The sequence below is a fragment of the Oreochromis niloticus genome, linkage group LG9, assembly GCF_001858045.2.
Source record: "Oreochromis niloticus isolate F11D_XX linkage group LG9, O_niloticus_UMD_NMBU, whole genome shotgun sequence".
NCBI lineage: Eukaryota > Metazoa > Chordata > Actinopteri > Cichliformes > Cichlidae > Oreochromis > Oreochromis niloticus.
Genome location: NC_031974.2, coordinates 18,185,244 through 18,203,869, shown reverse-complemented (window position 1 = coordinate 18,203,869; position 18,626 = coordinate 18,185,244). Strand labels below are relative to the sequence as shown.

General features: G+C 41.5%; 1 protein-coding gene across 2 annotated transcripts in view; it reads left to right on the top strand.

The window, feature by feature from the left end:
• The first annotated feature begins 2,592 nt into the window (after nucleotides 1-2,592).
• The window catches only part of ctdspla (CTD (carboxy-terminal domain, RNA polymerase II, polypeptide A) small phosphatase-like a), a 34,816-nt gene continuing 18,782 nt past the window's right edge, over nucleotides 2,593-18,626 (top strand). Inside the window, exon 1 of one of the 2 annotated variants that reach the window (XM_005448862.4) lies at nucleotides 2,593-3,307. In XM_005448862.4, coding sequence (XP_005448919.1) covers nucleotides 3,232-3,307 — 76 coding nt within the window. In that variant the 5' untranslated portion in view covers nucleotides 2,593-3,231. The remainder of the gene's footprint in view (nucleotides 3,308-18,626) is intronic. The other variant, XM_003439197.5, reaches the window with a different exon arrangement.

Sequence of the window (18,626 nt, the reverse complement as noted above, 5' to 3'; positions counted from 1 at the left end):
AGCATACCTGGACAGAAAAATACAAAATGCAACACTATCAGTCATGGATTGGCCTCCACAGAGCCCGGACCTCAACATTATTGAAACAATGTGGGATCATCTTGAAAGGAAACAGAAGAAAAGGCAGCCGACATCCAAAGAAGAGCTTTGACTGTCCTTCAAAAAGCCTGGAGAACTATTCCTGAAGACTACTTAAAGGAATGACAAGAAAGCTCACCAAAGAGAGTTCTGGCTGTGTTGAAGAATAAAGGTGGATGCACAGAATATTCACTTTCAAGCTTATACAAACTCTGTTTTTGCTTTTGCACATGTAAATCAATGCACTTATTTCCCACTTTCCCATATAAAGAAATTAGGGGTGACTCGAGACAGTACTCTAGTTTTCATTCATCAGGAAAAGCCTCTAATTGACCATCCAGCAAATGTGTTTTCTGACAGCTTATTAACAGGTATAACTGTACACTAGAAAGTTTATAGAAGAATAGATGGTTATGAACATGATTATAAACAGTTGGGTATCTATTTATTTTCCAAATAGAAAGGATGCTAAATGATTTTAGACAACCTCAAAGCATTTATACCATTTTTAATGAAGACATTGGTTTGGTTTTCTTCATTCTTCTTTGTGGGCCACATACAGCCCACTTTGATATCAAGTGGGCCAAACCAGTGAAATTCCCCTCTCTGTTATTGTAAACAGTGCCTCACATGTAGTTTTTCTACATGATAAAGAAATGCTGCTGTAGTAAATGAAAGACGCTGTCCAGTGGGACAGTCTTTGCTGAGCTGGTTCTGGCCCCTGGGCCTTATGTTTGGCACTCCTGTATTACAGGCTGTTAGCGGTTATTATTATTATTATTATTAATGCTAACAATCCTAAATCCTCTTGATAGACTGTTTCTAACAGGTTCTTACACAGATATATTTACTCTACAACATTTGCCTTTGATGAGTTATCTATGCAAAGTGCACCAGCATGGTTACAGACATGCTCCATCCCCTCGGATTTCAAGAAGCCATGCAGTCTTGACAGATGCAGAAACCTGAGACAGACTGCCAGGTGGGGACAGACAATTGTGCAAAGTGGTTGTGGTGTCAGCTGTTACACATACATTATTGTAAACATCACAGCCGAGGCCCTGACCTGCAGTGAAACCATCGTTTCAGCGGGGAGATTACATACTAATTATCAGAAGCATCGGTTCTCCCGCTGTCCGCGCGCAATCATGCACATGTCTCAGGTGGGGTCATTTAGGGCTTTGTGGGCTTCGGCTCCATTAAAGTGACAGCTAAGGTGAAGAGGGACGAACACTAAGAGACGTCATCGTTGGCAACGGACCAGAAAACCACTTTATCTCCCCTGTTGTCATTCTATGGTCCACTGAGGCTGAAACAGCATGAATAATGTTTGTTTAGCAGTGCACGTGGAGAATCTGCAGTGCACGTGCGATGGTTGTGAGCTACATGATGTAAACAAGAAGCAATTCATTGATTTTACGTGTAATTTATAGGCTAGTCTCTTGGTTTCAAAACAACAACGAGCATTCAGCCATCAGGGTTATCTCTTCTTGGGATTGGAGAATGCATTTAAAAACAAATACATTTACTATGTAAGGCACAGGGCATGTCAGAGTCAAGCTATTATGGGAAACTTGGAGTTTAGCCCCATTTAGGGACAAACTATGGCGATATCTCAGCTTTTGCTCTACTCTGTGTTATATGCAATACTTTTTGAAAAGGCTTGAACATTAAAAGTGGAAAGTGAATGCTTTTGAAGTATATATGAGTTAATTTTTTAAACTATCTTTCAGGTAGGTTGTTTCAAACATACAGCAGAACGTGCCATATTTCTTCTGTGGATTTAAGCTGTCTGGGTTTCTTTTGTCTTTTCATGTAATCCCAGACTGACTGCATGATGTGGAGATCATGGCTCTGCAGGGGCCACACCATCTGTTGCAGGATTCCAGATGACCTCGGGTGTAGGTTTGGGATCATCATACTGTGATCTGAACATATCTAATGCTGTAGCTCAAGTTTGTACCACTTCGCAAAAGGCGATTTTTGTGTAAAAGGTTTATTTGTAATGAGAAATTGTTTTAAAAACAACAAATGGGCTAATATGTATCTTTTTAGGCAGGCTTTGAGTTGCCAAAGCTATAAAAATGAGTTTGAGTGAGATTTTCTTTTTTTTCTGGAAATGTTTACAGCCATGTCATCAGCCCCGCCCCCTCCTTTCTTTAAATTTCAGGGATTAAGGCGTTTTTTGTTTTTTTTTGTTATTTTTTTAAAACAATTTAAGGTAAATTATCCACAGTGACATTTTTACAGTGTGAGATTTTACAGCTAGGTTTCACTGAATTAGTATGGGCTATTTAGTATTGCTCCACTTTAATTAATTTCCTTGAACTGTAAGAGGATTTATTTAAATTAGTGTAAAAGGTAAAAAAAAATTAAATAAAAAATATATAATTTTTTGCGCAGTGTTATTTTATTGAGAAATTAATAATAATAATGATAATGATAATAATAATATAATAATTTTTAAAAAGCAAACATAAAACATGAAAAAAAAATAAGCTAAAAAATTACAAAGCAGGTCGTAAAACATGTCCCGAGTCTGCATGCAGTGTGAAGTTTTCCTTTTCCCCCTCCCTGAGCTGCAGGGATATGAAAAGATAGCAACAATCGGTGGGTGGTGGGCGGACTGAGAGGGTTTTTCAGCATGGACTGACGAGGATAATAGAAATGTTGCAGGCGTGTTGCTGTTGTAGTCAGCCTGCAGGGCCGGTAGGACGACGGTCGCCATCTCTGGGTAAACACTGTAACCGTATCACGCAGTTGATATTGTAGTGTGTGGATAGAAGCTGGAGCGTACAGTAGCGGCAGCAGAAGGCGGGGGCTATGCTGCCTGCAACAGCCACAGCGGACACGAACGGCTTCGATGCGGGACTGACGCTTTGTTTGTCTCCTGCACATCGGACTGTCACCTCACATTTTGGACCGGCCGTCTTGACCGCATCTTCCTCTGTTCCTTCTTCTTCTCGCTGATATTTTGTCTCGCTCGTAAGCGCCGGGTATGGGAAGTGCACGCTTCGAGTAAAAATGGGATTTTAACGTTGCAAACAGCGGACGCTCCATAGCCTGCGCACAGCCAGGGGGACTGTAGTGCGCCTGGTAATGTTTGCCAAGGAATAAAACGGTGTAGCCGAAGGTGCGTAACATCTCGTTTCCATGGACAACACGTCCATAATAACACAGGTTGCAAATCCGAAAGAGGAGGAGAGCATTTCTTCAAGTCAAGATAAAGGTAAGGCGCACAGAAATGTCACACATGACTCTTTTTTTTTGTTCACAAAAAGAAAAATCATCAAAAAAAGCGTGAATTTTCGGTTTCCATGTATTCCGGAGAGCCCGCTGCTTGTTTAGATTGACTCAGTGCCCATCTGCCAGATCTGCAGCCCTCGGTGCAGAGAGGATACTGAGCTCCGGAGTGCAACAGCAAGACAAGAGTATCGACGGAAAACCTCCATTGTTCAGCTTGAAGCAGGGAAACATTAAGAGCCAGAGCCCCCAGCTCAGCCTGCAAATATCTATACAGGCTGGTGCTTGGAGTCCGCTCTAACTTTATATCACTCATAGCTTTATTTATTTTAGCCAGAAATATCCCACCCAGCATTTTATTACTTATAACATGTGCCATTTCTTTAGGTCTGAGTGAGCAGGGTTTACTACTGGGGGCGGGTACTCCACTACTTCTCCCCCCCTCTGCACTCTCAACATCCCTGTATCTGCCACCAACACTGTAAAATGCATTAAAAACAGCACACCACCAATAACAAGCGATCAGAGGAGGTTGTGGTATTTGCAAACTGCATGCGCATGAATTTAAACATGTGATTGTCTGTGCAAGGTCAGAAGACGGTGTCTTTATGCGCCTATCAACATCAAAGTCACTAGTGATAGGTTTGCACACATTTATCCATCTGAGCAATATCACTGAAGCAACAACAACAAACAGAAGTTTGCATTATTATCTCTCTTCTGTACATCCTCCACGTTCATAAAACAAGTATCCTCATGTAACTGAAAGTGTCTTGGCTATTCATGCTGCTGGGAAATGTCCCCTTGCTGCTGAGTTAAAAAACAAAAAGTGGCTGAAAACAACAGCTCAACAGCTGCTCTGCAGATTATGCAGGCTGAGCGAAAACACATTTTCTTTTTTGTTGTTTTTTTTTTTTTACGCAAGACTCTGCGCTTCACCATGTGGCGACGACATGAGTGTCAAATCCCCCTCATCAGTCAGGAGTTTTCATTAACTTTGAAAGTGGTTTTTGCCAGTCTTTTTTAAACTGATGCATGTTTCCATTTTCATTTGCGCTGACATCTTGTTGTGTAACGAGCACTCGGAATCTGTGTGCACACACTGGGGAGGTACACGAGCGTCCGCGGAGCTCAGGGCTCTGACATTTCCCCCGCCAGCCACCAGCACCCATCCAAGTGAGCCACAGGGTGCCTGGAGGCCAGAGGGACCACAGCTTCCTGCTACACCCAGTGCTCTGTTGGAGAAAAGGTCACCTTCCCGCATCACCTACCACTGAGCAACACTGACATACACGAGCCACTCTGAGTCACTGCTTTCCCAGCCTGCACTGTTAAAATGGGCTTTGCTTTAATGTGAAATTGACTCCATCAGTTGTGATTTATGTGCCACCGTATAATTTCCCAATGTTTACCCCCCTCCCCAGCAGCTTACTGCACCTTCATAATTAAAACCCACCATAAACAAATCCATCAAAACTACCACTAAAAGCACACATTCATCACCCAGTGAGAAGGAGTAAGATCATCCAGGAAATTAGTTGGAAAAAAAAAATTAAATATTGCTTCTTTCCTTCAGAGCGCTTTTTTGCACTTATTTCCCACACTTTCCTGCCCCGCTCGTCTTGAGCAGTAAAACCCAGATGACATGTGGAATCTGACAGTTAATCTGGCGGGATAAAATCCAGGGTCAGTCACTGACCAAAGAAGGCCTAACACACACCCACACACACTTACACACACAAACGTGCACTGTGGCTCCTCAAATGGCTGCTGTCGTACATAAAAAAGTATCAGCAGGGAGCTTCCTGAACAGCGGCCCGGCCCTTCACTCCCGTCTCTGTCAAAGCAGACAGCAAACAGCACTTGTTGTCCAGGAAAGTTACTCTGTGGCCTGCTTGGGCTCCACTGAAGCCACAAATCATTACACTCACACACGCACGCACACACACTGAATATTTCAGAGCACAGGCAGGCTATTTTCAGAGTCCTATCGGTTTCATTCCAAGTAAAGACGTAGTAACTCATTAGCGCCATTTTTTAAAAACATTTGGTCAGGTGCTGATTAGAGCTCTATGCATAATGGAGGATGCTGAATGAGATGAAGGATTGAATCATAATGGGGATGGTGGATGAAGTCATGCATATCATACTTTTGGAAAATAAACAGATCGCTTGGAACACATTCGGGCTGTGTTTTGCATCGCGCTGTAGTTTTTTTTTCTTTTTTCTAATCTGACAAAGAAGCAAAATGTTCTGATTCAACTGTAGATGTTTCGAAGCAACCAGAGTCATCTTTCCAAACTCAAATTACACTTTTCATTTGGCAGCCATTATCATTTTTATTTATTTATTTTTCTGATGCAATGAAATGCAATGGCTGGACTTGCAGCCGGGGAGGGGAGCCACAAGGGCTGCCAGGCTCAGTCTCGCTAAGCAAAATCACTCAGGCTTCGCTCCGATAACTTCACAGCGAGGCAGGTATCAATGGACGAGCCGTTTAACTTAATCAGATTAGGTCACATCTGAGTTTAGCTCTGCACTCCCGCAGAGTGAGTGATGACAGATACTTAGGGCAAATTACAATCTTGCGCTCGCAGTAATGGCAAAGCAAGAGTCTGTTTTGCTTGAAAATCTTACCCAATTGGCTTTAAATTGTGTCGTATCTACTGTCACGTCACAATGAAGCTGCTTCTTTTACACACTGCTGAATGCATTTGTTGAATTCAGCCTGGAGTCACTGGAACAACTCTAACTAAGAAAACCGTCTTGGGAAAACAACAAATACAAATAACGCTTTTATCGCCAGTGTGATTTTCCCTTTCTGAGGGCGAGCTATTTGCATTCTCCTGAACAGACGTAATGTCATTCTGCCCATTCTCTGGTCCAGCAGCAAGATTAGAGCCTGAGCAATACTTCAGGCCGATGCCAGCTGTGATTTAGTCAGGAGAACAAAAAATCTTAGAGTTAATGAAAAACCTATTATCATTTTAAAAGACTGGGGTAATTGCGATAACTTCCCAGCAATTATTTTATTTAATATTTACACATTAATCAGCAATTTAACTAATCAGACAGGTCCTGAGAGGATTGCAAACGATGATATCAAAAGAGCTCTCCTGGACAAAGAACTGTTCACCATTTCTAAACTACCACACCACGTCATCGGTATTTAACCATTATGTTCTTTTTATATCCGAGTACTGGAGGCAGCATAGCCCAGCAAACGTGGTTAAAACCCTGACATCATTCCCTTGGTCAAAACTGGTCGCAGTATGACTCCAAAACCTGAACTTTAGATGGACAGACATTACATTGTTTCCACATAGAATAGAGCTTAGTTCGGAATCTTACAAAAGTGAAAAATACAAATCAAATTTCTAAGATGGAATCTAATGTCTTTGTCTTTTTTAACAGCTAACCCACCTAACATCTTCCCCACGTGCACAGACCAGTATTACCAAAGTCTGTTTACGGTTTTCTACACCTAAATTCAATTTCATTTGTCGTATATTGAACTCTACATGCCAGACTCCTATAATTATCCCCTCTCTGTCGAACATACCAGCCTCATAAACTCAGGAATGCTAACATTCACATAAGAAACCAGTTAGCTCAGTAGCATAAGTAATGAACTCAAAAGCTTTAGATTCTGAGTTGAAGGCACCCGTAAACTTCTTTTGTATGTTTGTTCATTTTATTCTAACCAATAAAGACAACAAGGACTTCTAGGTGACGTAACATTGAAGACATGACTTGATCTGACATTGTAATAACGTCCACGGCTTTAGTTCAGCTTTCGTTTTGGAACTACTTTTTCACCCTGACGTTATGTGGAGAAAAGAAATGCTTGCTGGGATTCTAGGACGATAATAACATATCTCGCGATAGGCAAATATTAGGGAATAGTATCGGCCAACCTGTCACACTCACTCCATCCTAGATGTTAGACTGTCCTTCACAGAGTCCATTAACCTTCGATAATTGAAAAATAAACTCAGTCGTTAAAGGACTCAGTCTGTTTACATGCAAGTAGAGATGTATAATATGAGAAGATGCATGGAGACGAAGAGCAGTCGCTGGGATTTCTGCAAACCGATGGGATCTCCAAGTATGATTTCCTCTGAGTCTTCTTGGTCAGAGATTATTTTCGTTGCCAGAGAGAAAGGACAAAAAATACTGAAGCTGCAATTATGTATGAATCTGGAGAAACGCCCGTGGTTTCATCCACTCTTGGTTTTTGAGGTTATTCCTGGAACACGCTGCTGTACATTAATAAAGTGTTTATGATGTGTGGACCACACCTGCAGGGGTGTGTGCAGCATTCGGCTAGCGAGAGGAGCTACTGTGAGTTCTGGCTGGCTCAGAGTCCCTCGCACAACCTGCCACTCTGCTGTTTACAGCAATTTTCTATCTAGACCGGGCTCAAGTGTTCGACAGACAATCTTTTACCCAGAGCATAGCCTTCCACCTCTCTCGAGAATCACATTGGACTTCTGTGTGCGTACAGCGAAGTCGATATTCAGAGCGGCATTTTGATGGAGAGGAAGATAGAGAGAAGAGCTGGAGTCAGTGCTGTAAAGTGCAGGTCCTTATTACAGATTTATGAATCTATTTCAGCCAGTGCTGCTCAGAAAAGCTGATTATCTGCACCTCCAGGGAAGTGTTGGAGTGTTAGATGTTTCCCAACACATCTTCATTAATACCAATAGCATACTGGACAGCTCATTGGGAAGAATTGAATGTTTTAGCCTAGCCATAAGCTCCTTGACTGAAAAGCTTATTAACTGTTTGTGTGGGATCAGCCCATGTCTCTGTGTTAAAATGAGCATGCCCAAAGCGGAAGTGGGGCGGGTGAAGGGGGACTGTAATAATTTATATCATTTTAGTCCTGCTACAGCAAGCGGTGGAGCATGTTTCTAAAGTTGTAAGCAGCAAGTGAATTGTCGTGTGGCCTTCCTGTGTAACGTAGAGTTTAGAGTTAAGAAGATGTGAAGCAGCTCACAGCCTTATATTATAACTGTTCTGTATATATGAAACCACAGCCAGCAGCTGGTTGTACTGTTCAGATTAATTCATTTCTTTTTAAATTGCACCAAATCACAACTACCATCACTTCAAGGCTCTTCATATTATAGGGTGAAGACCTACAATAGAAAAAGAAAACAATCTGAAATCTACAATCAGACCACCGCGTTGAGCCAGTACTTGGCAATAGTGGGAAGGAAGAACTCCCTTTTAACAGGAAGAAGCCTCTGACACAACCATGCTCAGGGAGGGGCAGGAATGTGCTGTGAGCCAAACCAAACCAAGCTCGATTTATCCAATTTTACAAACAGATCTAACAAATCAGACCGCTGCATTGTGCACTGTGCACTGTGCACTGTAGCTCAATAATCCTATTTTACCTCACACACATAGCTAAATGCCGCTCCGAGTCACTCAGCTCTCTGAAATTATTATTCTGCCTCCTCAGATGTGGTGATCTGACAGCTCAAACTGCCCCACTGACATCCTGAAATATGTACTAAAGTGGCCGTGATACAGCTGCAACTCCTGGATTAAGCCATGAAATTCTCCCTGCTGCCTTCTTTTGAATTGGATGAATCCAGAACCTCCGTTTCTTCCTTTTTCTTGTTTAGAAACATCAGCACCAGCTCCTCATTGCTTCATGGTGACTTCATTTTTTTTTTTCAAAATTTGTTTCTTTAGGACAAATTTTCCAAAAAAATGCAACTCTTGAGTATATGTGTTGAGTATTGGTGTTTATTAGCCTTAATAATCAGAAGGAATAAATTGTGCAGAGCTAATTCACTTGCTGTGCAGGCAGTCCCATCCCTCGGTTTATGATGCTAACATATTAAAATTCACTCCAATACAGTTTTCATTAAGGGAAAAATTCACCATAGCATGTTTTGGACAAAGTTTTAATCACATTTTTTCCTCTTGGAGACATTTTGGCAGGCGGCCTCTAGTGACCATTTACAGAACTGCAGTGTTTTTCACTTCCATGCCTACTTCACTTTCATCTTGACAAATTCCACTCAAATACCAGAAACTGTTCTCCTCCTTAAAAATGTACAACTTTCTACACCAAAGTGCTCAAATCAATTGATGGCAAGTTTATCTTTAATATATAGAATAGCATTTTCAAAATGACTACTTGCACTGGCTCCATAGTTTAACGGTTTACACATTTACCAGACAACCCTGATTTGATTCCCTGAGGGGCGGCACACATGCTTTTGTGGTTGTGTCAGCAATGAAAAGCCTGCAAAATCAATTACGGTGCCCTTGTGTATAAAGGAACACCTTCAGATTTTTCAGAATCACTACTTGCATATGCTAAAGCAAACTGGGAAGGAGCCCAAATAATATTTTCACTACATTTCCTCAGTTGGTAGACTTTGATCCTGACAGCATATTATAAAGTAGCCAATATTCATAAAAAAAAGTGCTATAATGGCCGAGAGAGTTTTACCAGCACCAATTAAGCTTATCTCATATGACACAGAATGCATTAGAAAGATTTATGTTGGATTTTCTTCTGCTTGCAATAAAGATTTGAGTGAAAAATCAGCAAAGTGCCCCTTAATGATTAGGTAGCCAGTAGATCTATGGATTAGGAGACACAACGAAAGATGCAATAGCACTGCAATCCATCCTCAGAGAGGCCACAGGGGAAAATAGTGTGGGTGGACTCCTCACTCCCACCCCTGATGACTGTGACGACTTAAACTTTCCCTCTGAAGCAGCTGTAACAGAACATATTCCTATTCTGAAGTCCCCGACTAGCGTCTAGTTTAAAAGAGTTTTAGGATCTTTCTTGTTTAAATTGATATACCGTATACCACTAAAACCCTACAGGATCCATAGAAACTCTAGAAACTTTCTCACAGACCTGACCTGAGGAGAGATCAGAGAAGGGGAAGGGGAATTACTGTTCTCTAAAATCTATTAAAAACAGATAAATAAGCAGCGTGCTTCTTAAAACCCTCTGCTGCTATAAATGCTTGCTAGCATCAAATGTGTCCCAAGCTGTTCTACATTTTGGATTCTATCATGTTTTAATTTTGACCAATTAAATTTTGTACTTGTTACTATTTTGATTCATTCTGAATAAATTGAAGTGTAAAATAGCTTAAAATGGTAAAGTGAAGTACTTAAAAAGACACTATTTGTGTCCAGGAATAGGGGAAATGCATGCACCACCACTGTTCTATTTAAGTACATTTTTGCGTGTACATGTTTCGTATCATGTTCTTGCTTAATCAAGTACTAGAAGATCTGAAAGTCACATGAGTTTATGTTCCTGTTTCTCTTTACCAAGAGTTTCATTCCTGTGTTTCAAGTATGATGGTCGGCCGGTGGATTTGAATTAGATTGACATTCATGTAAGTGCAGTATTTATTTTACTTTAAAACTTGCCTGTGGTGAGTGAACATGCATTTTTTTTAAACTTTACTCCTTTTGGAAAAAACACTCTGGGATGTTCTACAAGCAGCAAAGACTGTTTGAATTTAAGCATATATCAAAATTTTTCATGTTTCCTCTCGGCTGGCCTCGAGGGGAACGCGTGTCAGAACGTGTACATGAAAAACTAGACGTGCAGTTTGTTGTCCCGTTAGTTGGTTCTTCAGCACAAACCAGCTTTGGGTTTTTCTGGGCCTCTTTTTATGTCTGTGTGCTTTGGACTGCGTGTTTGACAGGACTGTGGGGAAGTTTTATGTTCGAATGTGGCCTCAAGTGCAGCTCGTATGCTGTGGTTGCTTGTTTTGGAGCAAATGCTGTTTCAAAATGTCCGGCATGGCCTTTAAAACCACTGTTACAGTAGGATTTCAGTGAAATTCGCTATAAAATGATACACTAACCAGCAGACGTCCATCTTGATCTGGGTTATATTGATTTTCATGAGAAAGCATGCGCTGCAGTTCAAGAAAAACATCGAGCATACCAAACTTCATAGTGTTGGATCTGTTTTCAACTATTGGTTTAATTGACTGCAGCTGTCAGGGACATTCGACCCGTCAAACTTCAGACTGAAACTCCTTCTAATTAACTGCAGAAGATAAATGACTGACACTCTGGTTCTTCTGGTACGTGCCTGCCATACTTTGGTTTGAATGCACAGTATTGTTGTGGGGTTACATCACCAGCCTTTCCTGTATATCTTGACACATACAGTGACTGTGAAGAGCGATTCAATGCTCCAAAAGCCACAGTCCCTTTGGAGCAAAAGGACCGTTTGCCATGCGGCCACAGCAGCCTGCACGCTTTCTGCTCTCAGGGACGTTCCTAAAACGATGGAACCGTTGAGTTTCGGAGTCGGACGTGCCACAAGCTAACGTTTAATTGAGCATCCATCCATCCAAACGGATGCTGTCGAAAAAGATCAATACACTCAGAAAAAGTTCAGGGTCAAGAAAGACCAAGAAAGCGAGAGAGCTAGAGGTGTTTGTGTCAAGGGGGGAAAGAGCAGGAGAAAGCATCTGGGTTGCAGCCCGGCTCTTGACAAGGGGACGGCCTCTCTGCATATTTTGCCCTCTTCTCGCTGGCATTCATCATCAGTAATTGGCTATCTGAGCAGCAGATCATGTTTTGTCCACAATGATTTTCTGTCACCCTCCCTGAATTATGCTGCGCCCCAGTTTGTGAGATATTTGACAGAAGAGCATAAAAGGTTTATACATTTTTAAACAGATGATCCGATAATAAGCAAACGCACATGCACCGAGCCTGCAGGAGATACAAAGAGGCAATTCCCCCCATCCCCACCCACGTCATCCTCCAGAGGTAAAAGGTGAATACTGTTTAACTGTAAGTCTCAGGGGACTCTAAATAGGACACTCTCTCTGTGGAAATGTGGAGATGAATGCCCCTCAGAGAGCAGTGGCACGAGAAAGTGTAACAGCGAAACACAACCAGGACTACTACATGCTCACACCAACACATGCACACAAGTATATGACCTACTTGTTTCCCATTCATTCATAACAAGCAGCATTTTAATGAGCAATACTTAACAAAAAAAGCTCTTTTTTTCAGTGCCTACTTGTTTCATCGATGACTTTGTACTTGAGAATAACACTGAATACTGAAAAACTTCATTACTCATCACAGGAAGCACTGTTGTATAATGTCTTTGTTATCTCCGCGGGGCCCTTTAAAGTCTGATATCAGAGATTTCTTTAGGAGGATGTGGAGTTTGAAAGACACGGTTATTTACCATGCTAAAAGGGCCTGTTGATTGCATTCTGGGAGATCAAGTGTGATGGAGTTTGACTCATATTAGAGACTTAATAGTCAGCTTTGATTTTAACCAGTTTTTAATTTCTTTCCTTTAAGAGCCCTAATTCTCTAAAAGATCCTCCTACTCTTGGGTCACTGAATAGTTAAGCCTGTCTGTATTAAAGTGGAGCCTAAAGACGTCCCTAATTACATCTCACATTAATTTCTTTACTGTCTGTTTGTAACCAGTAGATGGGCAAGGAGGAGTTCCCATCAGTCACTGAGCCTCTGGCTTTCAGCGCACAGTAGTAGATGAGAATATACAAGGATATATTAATAATGAACTACCGCAGCAGCCCCAAACAACGTGGGCTGTGTTGCTGCCGGTTGCGTAACTCCACCAGAATAGTCAGATCTCTCTCATTATTCCTTCCTGGGCCCTCAGTGGGTTAATTCCCCCGCTCTTGTCATCTCCTTCATTTCACTGAGCGCTCGAGAAGCGGCAGCAGCCCTCATCCCTGAGGGGCTCTAAGCAGGCTGGCACCGCCACCACAGCGCCTGTGCCGCTGTGCAACTAAGAGAGGAAAGCAGGGGCAGACCCACCCACGGCTGTGTGTCAGAGTTCACACAGCAGCGGCGAGAATTCGTACCTTGCATGCAATATGTGCCAACCAAATGACTTATGCGATTAGGTCCCTGCAAACCACGTCTTGGCTCAATCAAATATAACTGAGTTACTGAGGAATTTTAGTTATATAAGATTATGTAGGATGCACATGTACATGTAAATCCTCTCTATAAGTAGGGGAAATAAAGCCAGAAGGGCAGCTGAGGGTCAGTGAGAGTGACTAAAGGCATCTGCTGGAACTGAATGTACTTCCACAGCCTGTAATTTTCACCCCAGCCTCAGCTGTCTGTGTGGGGAAGTAAGGAGGCTTAATGGGAGTTTATTTTATCATACTGTGCTATTATTGCCCTGATGGCCTAACACATAACCCACCCAGGACCTCGGCACAGTGAACGCACACAGACTGACAGACACAACTGTCAGTCTGAGTTCATCCAGTGCTATCTAACGCCACTCAGCTGTTTGGATCAGCTGAGTGTGTTCGATTCTGCGCGCACGCATGTAACCAAACACATGTTCAAGTGCGCTCTGAAGCAGATGCTCTTTGGTGTTAATATTGTTATGGAAGCCAATCTGTTGTAATTGTCTTCTACTTTCTCAGTGGGATTTTTCTCCTGTGTCTGTTTTTAATGAGCAGCAGCGGAGGTTGTTTATAATTCTGTTTTTTCAAGGTTTTTTTTTTTTAGCATCCTTTAACTCGTTTTTGCTCAGTGATTTGGATGCTTTAGTCCATGTGTGTTAGCATCCACGAGCAAGGAAACTAATAGTTGAACTGACTTTTGGTGTATAGCACAGTAGTTAAAAAAAAGTGTCTTTGAGTACAATTATCTGCAGAATACTGAATTGATTTGCTAAAAAAAAAAGAAGAAAAATCTAGTTATAGCTTCTCGTGAGGGAGCATTTGGTGCTGCTAGTCTCTGTTTTAATAAATCTTGAGGTTACACTGTAAATGTCCAGGAATAGGGGAGATGCATGCACCACCACTGGTGTCTGTTAATTGTCCTGTTAATTTTCTGCCAGTATTTAATGGATTTTTATTGAAGTGTATGGGCATTTACATCATTGGTAAACAGTAAAATTACATGCATAGTTGAAAGGGGAAAAAAAGAAATAATCCATCCATCCAGCCATCTTCTTCTGCTTATCCGGGGCCGGGTCGCGGGGGCAGCAGCCTAAGCAGGGAAGCCCAGACCTCCCTTTTCTCGGCCACCTCCTCCAGCTTGTCCGGGAGAACACCAAGGTGTTCCCAGGCCAGCCGAGAGATATAATCTCTGCAGCGTGTCCTGGATCTGCTCCGGGCCTCCTCCCCGTGGGACATGTCCGGAACACCTCACCCAGGAGGTGCCCAGGAGGCATCCTTGTCAGATGCCCGAACCACCTCAACTGGCTCCTTTCGATGTGGAGGAAAAAAATCCTTTGTTTTTAAAAGGGTTCATTAAACTGTATTTTTACAGAATTTTTTTGTTGCTTTCTTCAGTGTATAAAATGAATCACTCCTCTTCCAACTGTTTAATGTTTCATTTCAGTCTTTGCTACCAGTGGCTGAGATCAGATAAGCATCGCATCACTCAGGTTATTTCACCTGTCATCGCTACGAGTTGCTGAATTTTATTGGTGTCCTATGGTCTCCACATTGCTGCTGTCTTCCTTCTTGCGTGTGTCCTTTTAGAGTGTGAGTTAGACACAATAAATTTGAGGACCTCTCCCTAGATATCATTTTCAACAAGTGGTTTGAAACTAGAAGATAGAAGTTTTATTCACATTCTGTTGCATATATGGACATAGACAGCTGGAGATCCGACAGCTGAGTAGTCATTTCTGTTTTACATATTTGAAGTCCACCACCTGGGATGCATCCATAGTTGGTCAATTGCAATGTAAATTTTCCACAGAAAAGTTTGCAAATCACTTAAAAACAGGCATGTCTGCAGATTTCCCTCAAGCTTATTATCCGATGCTGAAATTTGTTACTCAGACTCCAACACTGAGGGGACCAAAGCAGTTTTGCGGATACAAAAAAATCAAGGCTTAAGGCTGTTTTCACATGGTTTGTAGTCATACAATGCACATTCAGTCCAATTATTGGTCTGATATGTCTGAAGTGGGAACAGCATATAGAAATAAGAAGGTGCTGTCTTCTGGACTTGTAGATAAAGTATGTGTCCAACTGAGGTCTTGATTCATTCTGTGTCTAGTTGCTGCAGTTTGTAAACCCTGCTACATCCAAGAATGAGAAGCATATCTCGCTACGGGAAGACTTTTAGCTTAAACTTGAAGTGTACACCTGGTAGTTGGGTCAGATTGAGATTGGATCACGGCATGGAGTCTGTTTAGAACTGGACCAAAACCACATCCCTCTTGATGCATTTATTTTGGGCTGCATCTGAGTGTGATTACAGTATTTACATCTGCACCAACGAACCACACCAAGGGTGAAAATGAACAGAGTTCCCTTTATAGAACTAACTATTGTAGCACAGGTTTAAAACCCACTTGATATCCTGGCATCTGGCATAAAACTCACACAGCATTTCATAAAAAGATCATCAAACCAACAGTCAAACATGGTGGTGGTAGTGTGATGATCTGGGGCTGTTTTGCTGCTTTGGGACCTGGATGACTTGCTGTAAATGAACAACTCTTCATCACTCTTCATTTCATGTCCTGATCCTCAAGCGCACTTTCATTACACAGCAGGACAATGATTAGAAACACATCAGCAAGTCCACCTCAGAATGTCTCAAAAAACAGAAAAATGCTAGAAAACACTCCAATGTGGCTGAATTAAAACAATTCTGCAAAGAAAGGTGGTCCAAAATTCCTCCATAGCGATGCGAACCACTCGTTACCAATCATGGCAAATTCTCGATTGCAGTTCTTGCTGCCAAGAATGGCACGAAAAATTAGGTATAGGGGGCAATTAATTTTTCAAACAGTTTATTTCAAAAATAAAATCATCATTTAAAAACTGCTTTTTATTTTTACTCGGGTTATCTTTGTCTAATTTTAATATTGTGGACAGATTTGCCCAAACTGACAACAGTAGTAGTTTTATGTTAACATTAATTTTAATATCTTTGGGTTTTTGGTTTTTTGTCACATATAGCATGATACCTTGTGATTTGGGAAATTGTAAGTATTTCCATCCTTTGTTCCAATCCTAGTTGTAGATATAGCACATTGCTGCAGGGATTCCTTCCACACTTACTGTGCTGACACTGTGCGCAACAAGGAATCCCCCCTTTCTCTTCTGGTAGTGGTAGCATGGGACAGAAACAGCTTCTTCACATGATTCTGAAAGCTGTTTGCTGAAGAAATTAGATCCCAAGCTGCAGGCGAATAGTGGATTACCTATTGGTGTACGTGTTTGTGTGAGAGCCCCGTTCTTCAGTCTGGCTGCAGGTGAATAAGGATTTTATCTGACATGGTGTTACATGAGCCTTAAACAGCTTCTAATGAAAACACCCCACTCTCAAAAATCTCAGTGAGGGGTGGCAGCAGATAATCTGTGAAATTATGCCCTGTTTCCTGAAGGAATAGCAGGATTTTAGCATGTGATATTTGTTGTCAACTTGTGTCACATTTCACCATCTGAAAGCTTTTGTTCAGTTATACAGAACAGAAGACACGTTGAAGTCTTCCTATTTGTTGATTGTCTGTGCTAACTAGCTGAGTGTGCTATTTAAATCCGACCTGTTTTCCATCTAAATTATTAAAGCACCACATCCACATGCACTGTTCTCACGTTTACCATCATACCCCCAGGTACTGTACACTTTACCCGCCTGGCTGCTTAGCTAAGTGTTACTGGAGTGCCGTCAAAGCATGTCGCAAAGGCACTACTAATATCACTATAATGGTATGTAAGCCTTCTCACTAATAAGAGTGCTCTTTTGATTGGCAGAAGGTTGTCCTGTACTCAAGTTGTCTAAGTTACATAATTTGTTTTGTTAGCAGCCAGTAGTTTGCCTAAATTTGGATGGTAAGCCTTCAGCTGCACATAGGACTTGGATTTAAGGGCTAGAATGCTCCATTTACTCAGTCAAACAGGATAACCTAATGACCTGAGAGTGTGGAGGCTTTTAAACTGTTTTGGAAAAACAGGCAATAAAATTCAAATAGCAAGTAATATAAAAACTCTAAACTGCTTTGCTGCTAAATATAAATACTTATGTTTCTTTAAGTGTTTATTATACATAAAATATAAAATGAAAATGATCAATTAACTAGCAAAGCTTTGGCTTAGGACTCAGCTTCCAATCCAAAACCGCTTTTCAGTGTAGCTGTTTTTGATGGCTTGCAGCTGATCTTGTGATCCTTTCTCCCCATTTTTCCTTCACCTGAGGTATATGCTTTGCCTTTACTTGGAGTCGGAATGCCATCCTTTTCCATGGCAAAACAATAGATTTAGACTTAAAAGTGCTGATCCACAAACCAATTAAGCATTCATACTTAATTGCACATTGTTCCCTTATATGCTGGCGAGAAAAGAACATCGTCTGCAAAAAGAAGCACGATTGAACGTAATGGCATCATCAGGGTGAGAGGTTTAATTCTACAATGAAAAGAACTTGGCTCTTTGGCAATGAGAAGAGGGAGTTTAAGTGGCTCCTGATAAAGAGGGCAGCTCCAGCTGGAGGTTTACCTGGCATGATGAACTGAGACGAAATCTTGAGGTTGACTCATGACCCACTGAAATGATCATACATACCTGTTGGCTTGGGTTTGGTTGGTGGATCGCCAAAGATAAGCTGAGAGCTGCGAGGATCTATCACAAATGGGCTTCTCTGTCACCTTTTAAAAAGTAGTATGAGAAAAGGAAGATACTAAAAAGACAACAAAAACTACATTGAACTTTGTTGTAGCAGTGCTCCCTTGTTATAGCAATTAACACTGTTAGTAAATTGTTAACTAATAAAAATACAGTGGAATCCCGACTTACGAAATTAATTCGTTCCCGAGGGTCTTTCGTAAGTCGAAAATTTTCGTAAGTCGAAACACCCATCGCGCCTTTTGAGTGAACGATAGGCTATAGGCTAATTGCTAACTGCAACAACAATACATCATTCAAGTGGAACAGCGAAGCGCAAGTACGAAAGCCAAGGGGTTGTCACATGATTCGGAAGGCATTGTGGGAATTGTGGGCTCAGCCAATCAGAGCCAGCGGATTTCGTTATACGGGCATTTTGCCGTACCACGGGCAGAAATATTGCTGTTAAGTGCCTTCGTAACTTAAATTTTTCGTTAAATGGGGTATTCGTAAGTCGGGATTCCACTGTAATGGCCAAAAGCATGTATCATAAACAAAAATAAACCTTGAATTGTCTGCCTCTCTGGGCAGTTTCACCCAGAGGGAGATGGATCAAGAGTGATGGACATCCTAATATAATACTATAAGAGCTTATGTGCATTGTTAAATGTGGCATGTTTTGTGCCTTTAAAGGAACAGCAA